The sequence below is a fragment of the Lichenostomus cassidix genome, chromosome 1 (genome assembly GCF_008360975.1).
Source record: "Lichenostomus cassidix isolate B80296 chromosome 1, HeHo_3.0, whole genome shotgun sequence".
In the NCBI taxonomy this organism is placed as follows: domain Eukaryota; kingdom Metazoa; phylum Chordata; class Aves; order Passeriformes; family Meliphagidae; genus Lichenostomus; species Lichenostomus cassidix.
Genome location: NC_139479.1, coordinates 66,987,202 through 67,001,903, shown reverse-complemented (window position 1 = coordinate 67,001,903; position 14,702 = coordinate 66,987,202). Strand labels below are relative to the sequence as shown.

The window sequence follows — 14,702 nt, the reverse complement described above, 5'->3', positions numbered from 1 at the left end:
TCTGTTTAACAGTGGATTTAAAATTGCTGACTGAGTATTTTAATAAGGATAACATATTTGGGGAGTTGCATTTTCTTCTGCTTTTCTTTTAATCAAAGCATCTCTTTGGATAGAATGCTCATTTATAGCCTGGTTTCTAACTGAAATAGTTACATAATGTCAGACTGTATTCTGTCTATGTTTACCTTTATTTTTTTTCCATACCAATAGAAAGGAACTTTATATTTTACTTTTTAATCTCAAAATCTTCACATAGTGTTTATTTAAAATTTTGGTCCTCTAACTACTTCCTGTGACTACTGATGTCCCATTGGAAAAGTGTAATGAATTCAGAGTTGAGAATTTTTCCCCTCTTCCATTGAGCGCAAAACTAGGAAGACATTAAGGATAAAGTCCACCATAAAAAAGAGCTGTGTCTTGGCTGACGTAGCTGTTCAGCTGTGTGGGCTGTGGAAAAGGGAAATTGAATAATCTGACTAGTCAACCAAAAGTGGCATAATGGCAGACATTGGTGTAATGGTCAGTAGGGAATCCCCAGAATTCCTAGGGACCATAAATATTTTTGATGGAGTGGAAGGAACATAGATCTGCTAGTAGCTCAGGTTTGAAGCTGATGAAGTTGAGAGATTGTTGAAGATAAAACAATTATATCTGTAGAAAGTGACACAGGCTAGTGGTATACTTTTAATATACCCAGCAGGAAGGTTGTGTATGGGAGGGAATGTGTAGTGGCCTTGTGAACTGAATGGCTGTATTGTAGAAAAGAATTGTATTGGGTAAAATAAGATTGAGATCCTTAAATCTCAATCTGTATAATTTAGCTAATGGGGGGGTCTGTAAGTATGTGTTGGGAACAAGAAGGTTCAAACAGCTCCTTTAGTTGTAGATCCTGGATGCTAAGCTCCCGTGGCGGAAATTCAGTGCTAGACAGCTTGATGTAAAAATTGTGTGAATATTTTTAAGAGATATAGTAATTAGTTGAGCAGTCTACCAAAGGTTAATTCAATACTGTTACCCCTTAAACCAAGACAATACTTTTCCAAGGAGGAAAAATAGATACAGTCCATCATCCTCAGTAGTAAGTCTATAAAGCAATGGTGCTCACAGGATGGCTGCAAAAACTCAGGCACAAGGAGCATATACTGGGCACATGATGTATTATCAAATGTCTGTGTACCATGATTAGTAGTCACTGAAGTAGTGACTACTCTGAACTACTCTATCTCCCTTGAGTTTGTCATCCATCTCACTTGGTCAGGATAAAAGCCAAACTAATGTAAACCTGAATGAAAGGAGCTGACACCAATACCACAAAAGAGGCATATTGGAGTGTGCATGGGCTTGCTTGAGCAGTACGTCTGTCAGATAAGCCAGTAAAATGGCAAGCTTAACTTGTCTGACCATGTGCTTAACTCTTAATTTTGATGCTGAATTATTTTTTTCCTTTTGTAGTTTCCCTTCTATCAACTCTACTGAAATTCTTTTGGTAGGATTATATTAAGAGGGAATGAAATAAAGTGACCTAAACCCAGATAAGACCTAGAAGCGAGGGAAGAGGTAGTCAGTTTGAAAAGGCAAGAAAAATTAATAGTTTTCCTTTCCCCTTTAATAGTTGTTTTATATTATAAAGCTTTTATGGCAGAGCTGCAAACAATTTTGTGTTTGTGCAATGTGTTAAAAGCAAATTGTACTTGATTTCCTTGGGTGTTTGCCAGTGTTCCGTTTTCAATCTTAGGACTGCTACAGGGAATCCCACATTGCACATTCCACATGCTTTGCATGCCTATGTTTTAGAAAAAGTGATAATTGACAATTAAATTCCAAACTGTCTCTACTAGGAATTTGCCCAATATTTAGTGTTAACTGTCTTGGCAACATTTCAGCTAAGCTTTTTCTTTGTCTGCCATCCTTAAGAATCTCTTTACCTTCCACAGCAGAACAAGAGACTCTCCTGGAACTGTTCTGTCAGGTGCTCTTGGATACTAATTCGGCTGCTGTGCCATTGATAATAAGAATAAAACTGATGACCCTTTTCAAATTCCAAGAAAATGATGTGTTAAAATGTATGCTTTTTAGGAATATTTGCACTAGATACAGACTTAACATTTGTTTTTTGTCCTAGTTACAAAGTAAAGGCTGGATTCATGCTAGATAGTAATTTTCTGTAAAGAAAAATTAAGCAACATGCATTTGTTTTCTGTTGCCTTTTTAAAATTTTTTTCTTTTAAGGAATGGGTACAAATTATTTCACACTTTTTTTTTTCTTTTGATCTAATGTGTTAAATTGATTATTGAGAGGTAGCTGGAAAACAGGAATTGAGAAAAAGTCAAGTGGGTATGAATTTCTATCACCTCCAACCCTGTTGTACAAGAACAAATTATTTTTGGCTCTAGGGCATACTCTGCTGGAGAATGTTGTCTATATAAACACAAAATTGTCTGTGTCATACTGTCAGAGAGGTTGCCACTGCTGCTTCTGTCAAAAAGTAGAAGTTTGTCAAACATTCTCTAGAGAAAAGCAGGTATGAAAAATGGCAAATGGCAAAACTGTTAACGTCTTCCCAAAGTATGAAAAGCTTGAAATACTAGCAACATATACCTAAAAATCATGGTAGAAATTGAAACAGAGAACTTATGGTTGACCAGGACAGCCTCTATTCAAATATTTTTGCTGGAGGCCTCCCAAGATTTTAAAAAATGTAAATGTTCTCCACTGTTCACTAACATTCTTTTCTGAAAGAAAACTGGAGATTTTTGGGGGAGGATGCTAAATAACCTCATGCTAAATAATAAGATGATAAATGAGAAGATAACCTCAGTTAGCTTGCAGAAGATTTGTGTTCTGCCTTTTCAGGGGTGGTTCTTTGGTTTGTCCTTAATCAACGAATATTTATTTCTTTCTTTTCCTTCAAGATGTAGTAATTGCTAATGATTACTTTAAACAGCATTGCCAACTGATTACTTCGTTTCTACCCCGTTCAGGACTCTAAAAACCTTATGCCCACTGGATGCTTACATTCTCCTAAAGGCATCCTGATTAAGATTGTCCATATCATGAGGGCTTTCTTACATCATTAAAAGATCTTGAAATACATGCCAATTTTCTTTCCAAACATATGGAAAAATTGTAGAGAGGATAACGGTAGAAGAGCTTCTCTAAAAACAGAGAAGAAATCTGTTAAATTAGGTGTTATCTTTTTAAAATTTTTCCTTCAGGAGAAGGAAGTTTAGGATATCTTTGTGACTGTTGAATTAGTCAGAAGGATAGGTTTGGTTCTGCAAAAGATCTTTGAATCGACTTGGTAATGGCTGGGCTCCTCTTGTTTTCATTTCAACTAAGGCAGTGCCACTTTTGCTTGTTTCTGCTTTTATCCTGAAGCTGGAAAATGAGGAGACAACTCTCCTGTGCTTCTAAGATTTCTTTGATATTGTTATTTTCAGAAAGTGGGGCCTCTGGATATTTGAGGGTCACCACTATTGGCACTATTACATCAAGTACATGAGGCATGAAAAAAATAGCTAACTTTCCTATGCCATTGTGTTCTAGACTATTTTTCATCTTTAAAGCTTTTTTATAGATAGGTATTCGTGTTACACTTCATTCTTACTCAGGGTTGCAAATAGTGACTTCTAGCATTTGTCTTGGAAAAAAAGAAGTTTTGAAGTGAATTGCTGTGCAAAAGATGCAGGCTGAAAGTGTAATTAATGTGAATCAGACCACATCTGCCTCTTGGATCTCTGCTATGCTAGCTCTGCTATTTGGACTTGTTTTATACATAAATAGGATCTTGTTCATGATCCAGAGTTCACTCTTAGCAGGTGAAAGTGGTTTTTCTTTGTTTTGGTGAACTGTGAAGCCAAGGAGGATCAGAACATGAATTGCAAGTGGCATTCCTTGTTATAGTTATTTGTGCCTTTTATTTCCTGAACAGTTAAAACTCTGGAACTGAGTAACAGAAAACAAATGCTGGTGGTGGAAATGCCTCTTTTTTTCTTGTGACCATAAAGAACAATCCAGCATGCAGTGTCTTCTCTTTCCTTGGACATGGAACAACTGTACAGTTTTGTAAAAAGACAAAAGTATTTTACATATTAAAGCATCTTCCAAGAATTGGAGTTTTTAGTCAGGTTCTGTATTGGCTTTGAGAAAAACAGATACTTCAGGCATGAGTGTTTCAAGTTCAGTCACCTGACTTAATTCTATCAGTAGGCAAGTCAAAGACTTTTTTGTTTTAAATTATCAGAAAACACTAATCTGTTCCCAGTGCTGTTTAGAAGCCTGTAGTTCTATAGAGTTTTTTAAATTTCAGACAATACGCTCCATGTCTTTCCAAATGCTCTTTTTCATTCACACAGCTGTAAAGAACCAAGAATGTTCAGGTAAAGATATATCCTGTGTGTGGCAATGCATCTTGTTTGCTTTTCATTATGCTAAGAGAAATTTTCTTCCTTTTATGGATGAGATATATTTAAAAAGAGCAGCCACAAATTGCCTCCTTTTACTGTTGTCTTGTAAATTCAATATGCTGGGGTTTTTTAAAATTGCAAAGACCAATAAAAATTGTGGGAACTATATTTTTATAGTTTTTTTAGCTATTAAAATACTACATGTTCTTGCGTATTGAAGACTTTTTCGTCATTCTTTTGTGTGTTAATCAGCTCTGCAGCGGATGTCACAAGAGCTGAGTTGCATTTTCTTCTAAAAATTTTTGAAAAATAATTGTGATATAGAAATTGGATAAAGGATGTAACAACTAGAGCGTGGAGAATGTGTGCAGAGATTGGGAGAAAACAATGATAGAGCAATAACCCTATTAGACAAATGGAAGGATAAGAATGTTGAAGAGGGGCACATTTGTTTTATTTTTTGTATTAGTCTAGTTTTTTTATTCTTTGCCCTTTTATTTTCCCATAAACTGAACTTCTAGGTTGTTCTTTTTTTTTCTTCGCTGTCTCAGATAACAGACTGAGTATCTTTGCATGATATGATGGAGAGGCTCTGATGGTGGTTCACAGGTGGCTGCTTGATGCAAGGACAGAATTGCACTCTCTGTACTCCTGTTCAGAGTCTTACTTCTATGGTGACTTTAAATGCCTTAATGTTGCTTTGTATCACTTTCCTGTTTTTCGGGAAACTGATAAGGAGGAGTAAAATGGAGGAGGAGTAAAATGCAGGCACTGAGTTCACTGAGCATCAGTTTTAGATGTGCAACTGAAAAGTAAGCCTTCTTTTGCCAGGAAAGAGTTTTTTTCTCTTTCTCAGTAATACCACTGGAGACTACAAAGCTTTGTTTGGAATAAGTTTGTTTTTACTATATTATCTTTATTACTGAAATATAAAAAGAGCAAGCTATTTCTTTAATACATTTACCAGTACATGATGGCTTTAAATTCTTGGATTTGTTTTTAGATTAATGTATGTGCTTATAACTCTTCTTGGTTTTTGTTTGTTTGTTTTTCCTTCAGAATTTAAACAAGCAAGCCTATGATTTGGCAAAGGCTTTACTAAAGAGGACAGCACAAGCAATTGAACCATACATTACTAATGTAAGTGAGACTGCAAACAAGTATGGAAATAATACTTTGTGTGACTGAACTGTGTTATAAAAAGAATGAATTGCAAGCTGTCAAACAGGGCTGAAAAATAAATTTTTACAGATTCTCAATTTTCTTTGAGAGAACGATTGTATTAATGAAGCACTGCATAACCTGTCCCTTTGAGTCTAATTCTTCACGATATGGAAGTGACTTAGTACTTAATACTTGTGATTTGTGGAATGCAATGGTAATTTACTTTCTACTGTCTTTTAACACCTTGAGATTCAATCCTTAGAGTTACTAGAAGACCAAGTGCATTTATATATATTGTTCTGATAAAAATATATAAACACATTATTTCTGTAGCAAAATTCGTCTTTTAGTGAGGAGATAAGACTATTTGGAGCCAAGAGAATTGAAGATAGAGCAGAATTTTAATGCTGTTATCACAGCAATAGAAGAGGAAACAATCTAAGAAGAGATAGTAAAGAAGAAAACCAAGTGAATTGAGGATTGTAGCAGAGTTGAATGTAGACGTCATAGACACTGTAATAGAAGAGGCATGAGGGGAAGTAAAGATCAGAGAGGAGTCTGCCCTGAGTTGAACAATAGAAAAACAATAACACTTTCCTTTTTTAAGCAGTTGAGGATTTAGCAGGTCTTATGGCATCTATCCAAAACCTCAGGAGCTTGAAAACAATAGACAACCTTCAGTGCTTTCTGTTACTTTCAGACTGGCAACACTTAAAAAGTGGGTACCTCCTAAGATTTTCAAAAATCCTCAGCAAAAACTCTTACTTCAAACCTGCTGTTTAGGAAGGTATTGCTGAATGGGAATGTGTCTTTAATGTTGTTTATCTGTAAGATTAGATTACAAACTGGGTGACCTTTTCGGAGTTTTGAGGAAGTCTGTATAATAAGAGTCATTCTTTCATGGGAACAACACATGTGGAGTCTTCTTTTCTTTGTTTCCCACAAGAGAGAAATATTATGCCATTTTGAAAATTTCCTTTATTGAAATACATTGAAAACACAGTATCACTTGGTTTCCCAAGCAGGATTGTATACATTCAGGCAACTCTGTATCCAGAAAAGCAAAACATTTCTTCAAGACAGTCTTTAACTTACAATAAGATGCACTATATTATATATGTAAGTCCTTGAGATAAGTGAATATATGTAAGTCCTTTGTGTGAGATAAGGAGCCAGGAGAAGATGCACTGAGGGCAAAACAGGCTGAAAGTTAAAGTTGCAAAGTGGTTTATTAACCTAACAAAGACAGAGGAAGATAATGAGAAGTAAAAATAAGCTCTTAAGACACAGTTTCTCTGCTCATGCCCCTCCCTGCTTCGCACCAGCAGGATGGGGGGGCAGGGTATGGGGGTTTGGTCAGTTCATCACTGAGATCTTCTGCTGCTGCTCAGGGAGAGGAGTCCTTTGCCTAGCCATGGGGTCCCTCCTATGGGAGGCAGTTCTCTGTGAATTTCTCTGGCATGGGTCCAAATCTCACGAGCAGCAGCATACACTCACACTGATGCAGCGTGAGTCCCTTGTCCACGGGGTGCAAACCTCATAGGCCAGGCTGTTCCATTTTGGGAGCAAGGCCTTTCTCTCCACTGGGACTCCCATTGGACCACAGCCTCCTCAGGCATCCACCTGCTCTGGCACGGGCACCTCCCAATGGACTGTGGGTGGATCTCTGCATCCCCTTGGACCCCATGGGCTGCAGGGGGATAACCTGCTTCCCCACGGTCTCACCATGGCCAGCAGAGGATTCTCAGTTCTGGTGCCTGGAGCACCTCCTCCCCCTCCTTCATCACTGACCTTGGTGTCTGCATGTTCTTTCCCCTCACATGTTCTCACCTTCTCCTCCTTTGGCTAAAAAGAAGTGTGTGCTCACATGGTTTTGATCTCTTCTTAAATATCACAGAGGTATAACCAACATCTCTAATTGGCCCAGACTTGGCCAGCAGCATGTCCATCATCTTGAGAGCCATCAGATATTGGCTCTGCTGGACATGGTGAAAACTTCCAGAACCTTCACACAGGACACAGAGGAGCCATTTTTGTGCTGCCCCCCCACTACCAAAAACTGGATCAAGCAAAACCAACACATTTTCTCTTTAGTTGCATCTTACCCATCTAAGAGGGCATAGTTAAAAATAGTGTAGAAATATTTTCATTAATGAGAAATATGAAGTTTCCCTTTAATACGTCAAGTTTACCAGGAAGGAGTAATTGCTTTACAGTAGCATTTTGCTGTGTGTAAACAGAAATTCTGGAACAATCAGTTATTCAGTTAATTCCTATGCTTTTACTTTCAACTCCTTAACTTGTCAGCTGTGTAGTAATTAGCCAGTTGTTTCAGCCTTGCTTTGATTAAATGTTAGAATACTTTTGAAATGATGCTTCTCAATAGTGAAATAACTCTGAATATAGTCCCATTATAAAAAGATGTGATGCACTGAAATGCCTTTAAAGTTGTGTGTCTTAAATTATTTGTAGGCCTGCTGGGGTAAACATCACATTTAATGTGTTTTCCTTTATGCATAATATTTGATATGAGACAATGATATTTTAAGACTTCTGCTATGGTATTCTGATTTGTGTGTGTGCCACCCTCCATCCCTTTTATTTTAGTTATGTTGTAAGATTAAAAGTGATTTAATAGTTCAGGATTTAGCATAGGATTTAGAAGAGTGGATGTATGCTTTTGTTGTTGATGTGTAATCTGTTTTATTTTCCAGTTCTTCAATCAAGTCCTTATGCTTGGTAAAACATCAATTAGTGATCTGTCAGAGCATGTGTTTGATTTGATTCTGGAGTTATACAATATTGACAGTCACCTCTTGCTTTCTGTTCTACCACAGCTCGAATTCAAACTTAAGGTAAACACTTTCTATCCTTTCTAAATATTGAAACATGTATGCTTTGACTGTTATTGTTTTGGGTTTGTTTTTTTTTTACTGTCAAGTTCTTCAAAGTATTTGGCAAATAAAACTAATAATTATATGTAAAAATTCCTTTCTGTGCATTGTTTGAAGGAAAACCCATAAAACCCCTCAAAAATGTAATATAACTTCAAATGTGTTATCCTACAGTGCATGTATATATATATTTGGGACTTGGTTGGTAGATGGTTTTGGGTTGTATCTTTCAAGCAATGACTCCATTTTTTTTGATGTCTTGAGAATTTGGCCTGTTTTATTTCTGGGCTTACTGTATTATTTATTGTGAAAGACTTAATATTTTGAATATATATACTGACAATTTTGTCCAAATAGTAGCTCTGTGACAGGTGTAAGCAGAGAACTGGAATGCATCAATATGTCTTGTAGTAATTGCTGCAATGACTTACGAGTTTTCAGGCTTGTTTCATATGTCTGGATGATAGCTGGTGCTAGCTATCTATTTTAATTTGTATTTTTCTTTTTGACTTTCTTTTCAAAGTGCTTCCATCACTTGGACAAATGCAATATAAAAGTTGGTTCTCCCTTTATTCTGCACTACTTTTATTGTATTTGTCGTTCCACAAGGTTTCTGTGAGGAGTGTGATAAGATTAGTGTTACTGCGTTTGTATGTGATCTGTTACTAAACTTGAGAACTAATGTGTAATGGGCACTTGTAAGTTTGCATGTATTTTTATTACAGAGGACAGAATTTAGGTTTGTAGCACCTTTGGCCTCTTATTGTAATATTTATTATTGTAGTGATTTGTTCATGCCTATTACTTTTTCCTAATGTTGCTAGGCAGGAATAGTACACTCATTGGATGAGGGGTTTTTAAAATAGTTTTATAATTTCGTTCATTTTTTTGAGAGAGGCAGGGTTCAGTTTACTGCTTGCTGTCTGTGTCGTCAAAGTAGACCTTTTTTAGCCTTTAATTCCTGTTCCTACAGATGGCAAACAATTATCATTCTCACTTCAATAAAAACAGTACTTTTGCAGCAGAAGGTGTTATTCAAGATATTTTATTTTTACTGTTGTCATATCCTTTTTCACAGTATGTAATTGCAGTACCTTTCCCATTTTTCAGTCCACTAAAAACTGCATGTTCTTGAATTGTCATCCTACTCCTTCATTGATTCATATTTCATGATTTCAATACTGATGTTTCTTTTGAATCTTATTTTATTGGAATCATAAAGTCTAGTAGCCAGTGTAAGACTTTTTTTTGTTTGTTTTTTTGGCGGGGGGTTTTGTTTGGGTTTTTTGTGGTTTTGTATGTTTGGTTTTTTTTTGTTTTGTTTTTTTCTTTTAGGTTTTTTGTTGGTTTTTTTGGTTTTTGTTTGTTTCATTCCCTCTTTCCCCACCTCAGCATAATTTCTGGTCTCTATTTTCAGCTAGCTGATTTCAGCCCTAAGCATTTCCATGTTTTTTTTGTACTACTTAATTTACAACACATTTTTTTTCATGTTTGCATTTCTGTGCTTTGTTTAGTGTACTCTTTTCAGATGATGTACATATATTTTGTTGCTTTCTGCCTTCTTCATCCTTAGTGCGGTTTTCTCACTGTGGGTAAGAAGTTGATGCTAGATGTCTGCAAGATCCAGTTTAACAGTGTTGCCACGAGATACGTAAATTTTGATAGTTACATTCTTATCACTCTTATTCCTTGATGTCTTCTTGAACTCAGTGTATTTTGTAGCTATTCCAAAACCATTGTAATAATCTTGTTACTCCAGGTGTGTGTTTTGGTACTTTAAATTATAAGAAAAAATGATATATGCCTATTTTGTCTCAGTGGCTGTCAAATGACCCATCTTTTGACGAAGGAAAAAAGCACCTCTCTTTGGAATAGGATACACCTGATTTAAATTTTGAGATGCTGGAACTGGTTTCCCAGAGGACTTGTGGGTACTTCATCTCTGGAACTGTTTAAGGCCTTGTTGGATGGGGCTTTGAGCAATCTGGTATAGCGGAAGGTATTCCTGCCCATGGCAGGGGAGTTGAAAAATGTCCTTAAAAGTCCCTTCCAACCCAAATAATTTTATGGCTCTAAATGAGTTGAGAAGTCTTTAAGATCTTTCTGTGGTGAGAAGTGTATGTTGAAGATAAGTGTTCTAAAATATTAATGAAATATAGTCAACCTGTAATTTTTTCTGAGATCAACGCAAGTACATTCTATATGCCAGTGATGATTAAATACTTCGCACTCCAACAGTAGCTTTAGCTTTATTCTAAACAGCAGCAGCTAGTGTCAAACATTTTTAAATTCAGTTCCGGGTAAATAGCTCATTAGTGTGTTGAGAAGAGTGTGTGATTTCCATGAAACTCAGAGGTTGAAGATAGTAATTATTTTTATTGCTTTGAATGAAAACAAACTGGACAGCAGTAACCCTGTTATGCTTGATGAAACCTTAGATCAGGTGGCTGGTGAAGGAAGAAAACATGCATGACAGTCCATACTGAAAACTGGGAGAAGGGAATTGTTTTTTTCACTAAAGGTCAATTTAATTTGATGATACAGTAGCCAGCAACTTCAGTGAGCCCTGCATATCATTGAGAGCTTAACTCAGTGATTTTGTCTTTTCTGGATTTGGCACATAGTACTATGTCTCTCTATATGCCCAGTAAAGGAGCCTTGTCCTTCTGAGCTCACTTACCATGGACTACTAGGTATTTAAATAAGTTTGTAAGGTGTGTTTAGATCAAATACATCGTTTTGTAGGAACATCCAGTTTTTGCACTATGAAATTGCTTGTTATGGCTCTTGAATACACAATTCTAATAAAAGGCAAATACTAGAGGCAAATACTCAGGTAATGCTTATGTGCTAGTGAGACAGTTAGTGTATTCCAAGATCTCTCATATTGCTGCTTTGCTGTTAAGGAGATTTGTATTATTCCTTAGCAGATGATCATAGAATCGTAGAATACCAGGTTGAAAGAGACCTCAAGGATCATCTGGTTAAAATTTTCTTGGCAAAAGCACAGTCTAGACAAAATGGCCCAGCACTCTGTCTAGCTGAATCTTAAAATGTCCTATATCAAGGAATCTACCATTTCCCTGGGGAGATTATTCCAATGGCTGATTGATCTCATGGTGAAAAACTTTCCTCTTGAGTCCAGTGTTGAAGGAAAGCTGTGATTGTCTAAACAACTGAGTTGTGGAGATGTGCCAGAATGATCTCATCTTGCATGCACTGAACACACGGAAGGGGACGTATTATCTGTGCTTTACAAAGACGAATAGTTTTCTCTGTGTTTTTGGAAATGCGCATTTCTTTTTCGCTGGCTTCAAAAGCAGTAAATGAAAACAAATTTTGGCCAGCTGAAGTACACGTGGGGTAAACTTACCTGAGCAAGACAAATGTTCTGGCTTGCTTGAAAGCTGAGGTACAAGCTTTGTTTCAGGTGTAAAATTGGCAAGTTCTGCATGAATATGTACAGATTCCTCCTGGTATCAGTAATGTTACCTCTAGTTGCATATTCTGTACATGAAACAATTTCTGTGTAATGTCTTATTTCTTTGCTTCTAAACATTTAGCCTCGAGAAAAGGAGGCTCAAGGGAGACCCTATCATTCTACAACCTGAAAGGAGGTTGTAGCAAAGTGTGTGTGGGGGGTCAGTCTCTTCTCCCAGGTTATAAGTGACAGGACCAGAGAAAATGGCCTCAAGTTGCACCAGGGGAAGCTTTGATTTGATATTGGGAGAAAATTCTTTACTGAAGGGGTTGTCAAGAATTGGAACAGGCTGCTTAGGGAAGTGGTGGAGTCACCATCTCTGGAAATTTTGAGAAGAGAAGTGGATGTAATAGTTTCTTTGTAAACACGGTGGTGCTTGATTAACAGTTGGACTCAAGGATCTTAAAGATTTTATTTTTCCGACCTTAATGACTATGATCCTATGGTTTTGCAGCATGTTTTGAAAATTAAGTGATGATGGTTTTTCCCTAACCACCAGGTGAGCTTCACTGAGCCATCTCCACTGCCTTCTAGTTGGTTGGGCTGCCTTGTTCTCAGCCTCGGTGGCTGATGGGAGTTTGAGGATGTAAACAAACATCTTTGAGTTGTTTGGGTCCTCAAACAGGATCCAAATCTGTTGCTCTCCATCTCCCAAAATTTTTTTGCACTCTTTCTGGCAGGAAGCCTCCTGGTTTATCTTCATGGTTTCAGGGTTGTAGACTGTCTCTTTGAGTGGGGATAAAATCCAAGGGCTTTCCTGTCAAAGACCAAATAAATTTTTGACCGTGTGCGGAGGGGTTAAAAAACTCTCAGCATGAGGCTTGTGGGAGAGTTTGGGTGCTTCAGTAATACTATTGAATCAGCTTACTGTTTGGGATGTAAACTATGTGGCCACCTAGTGTTCAAGCATCTTGGCATTTTGGTACAACAGTGAAGGCACAGGTAAAGGCTTTCTCCCTGTGCCACTCCCCCTTCTCCCCCCAGGTAGGCTGAGTAGGGCAGGAGGTTGAAAGGGGACACATGCTCAGCACTAAAAGGTCAGGGAAAGGAGGAGGAAGGCATTATGTTTGGGCTCATGCTGTTTGTCTTCCCAAGTGAGCACTATGCGAGTGGAGACCTGGCTTTCCAGGAACTGCCAGGACATCTCCCTACCAACGGGAGGTAGTGAATAAATTCCTCTTTTTGCTCTGCTTGCACATACACAGCTTTTTCTTTACTTATTAGATTCTTGTTGTCTTGATCTGTGGACCGTTTAACCTTCCTTCCTGTCCTTTCTGTGTTGGAGGGGAGAGTAAGAGAAAGGCTGGGTGGGTGTTTGGCTTTTGGCTGGGGTCAACCTGCTACGCCTTTATAGATTTATGTAAAGAAAAAGCTCCTGTGTTCTCAGGTGGCAGAACTCTGTTGTTAAGCCCTGTGAGAGCTGTGTGAAATCATGGTTGCTTCTTCCTAGTAATTGGTTTTTTTTCCCAGATTTTGGAAAGGAGTCTGGGGAATTTACAGGAAAATAAACACTGATATTCATTTAACTTAACCTCTTCTGTGTAGGTCAGTCATTTGTGCCTGATCTTGGCATTTTAATGTGGAGTGTGTAGAGATCTAGCACTGACACAGAAGTATTATGGACTCAGGAAAGAGCTATGAATATGGTGTTGTATAGTCAGCTTGTAGAAAGAAACTGAAGGAACTTTTTTCAAGTTCAGTATTTGAAGTTTAGAAATTTCTGTTACAGAAAGTGAAAAACATTTCAATATTCAGGAGAATGGAAAAGTCATGAATAGACTATTTTGGAAATACTTGTCATGGGGTTTAGGCTTTTATCTTACTCTTCTAACTAAACCTGTATGATGTAATGAAAAAAAAATCAATAAAAGGTTGACTTCTTATTTTAGAGCTGCCTTTCTTCCTGGCTATGGTAAATAAAATTTTCTAAAGTTTCAGGTTATGTGTCCACTTCTTATTCCCAAATCTCCATAGATCCTTAGTGCTACCTGTTCTTTTGGACTCAGTAATGGTAATAATCTGACTGGCTTCAGCTGCTGTTAGTGACAGATGCTAATGTCTAGGCCAAACAGCAGCCGCCTGCATGTTGGGAGTGTGTTTGGGGAACTGAAAGTGTCATGTTCAGTGTCAGTTTTTATTGACAAGTCATGGTGGAACACCATTAGAGTGCTGGATTTACCTGAGAGGTGAAGGGTGTGACTCTTCAAGTACACGTCTCATAGAATGGAGAAAGATTTTTTTCAGAGATTGATACCCTCTTTTTTCACCCTCAGAAAAAGAGTGGAGATTAAAGTAGAATAAAGGAGAGGCACTGTAGCAGCAATGTATTCATTCACTAAGATGCACGGGTTTATTTTTCTTACCCCTCGGAGACTATGTAACCATGTTTCAGGGAGGCCAACATCAGGGAACAAATTTAGAAAGGACCAAATGATAATGTGTCGAGCTCCGTAATTGCAAATATTTCTTGTTTTTGCGACAGGACTAGAAACACAAGTGGTTTGTCTTATAATTGAATTAGTGGCTGATACAGTGTAAACTTATTCTGCAACTAATTCATTAAGGATATTTTAGGGTTCTTTTGTTTTGTGGGTTTGTTATGTTTAGTGTGCTTCCAACTTCCACCCAGCTCCTTCCTTCCACATTCTGGAGTGTCGTGCTGGGCCTGTGTTGGTTACCTGAAAAAATTCTGAGATGGTTAATATTCTTAATGTTTTGTTGGTTTAAGCAGGAGTGAATAGGATGTGAGTCATGGA

The 14,702-nt window shown here is 37.4% G+C and overlaps 1 protein-coding gene across 3 annotated transcripts in view; it reads left to right on the top strand.

The window, feature by feature from the left end:
- Positions 1-14,702, top strand: part of PDS5B (PDS5 cohesin associated factor B) — a 105,351-nt gene that overhangs the window by 30,918 nt on the left and 59,731 nt on the right. For all 3 annotated transcript variants that reach the window (XM_085061707.1, XM_085061696.1, XM_085061691.1), the window contains exons 7-8: positions 5,467-5,547; positions 8,286-8,426. In XM_085061707.1, coding sequence (XP_084917833.1) covers positions 5,467-5,547; positions 8,286-8,426 — 222 coding nt within the window. The remainder of the gene's footprint in view (positions 1-5,466; positions 5,548-8,285; positions 8,427-14,702) is intronic.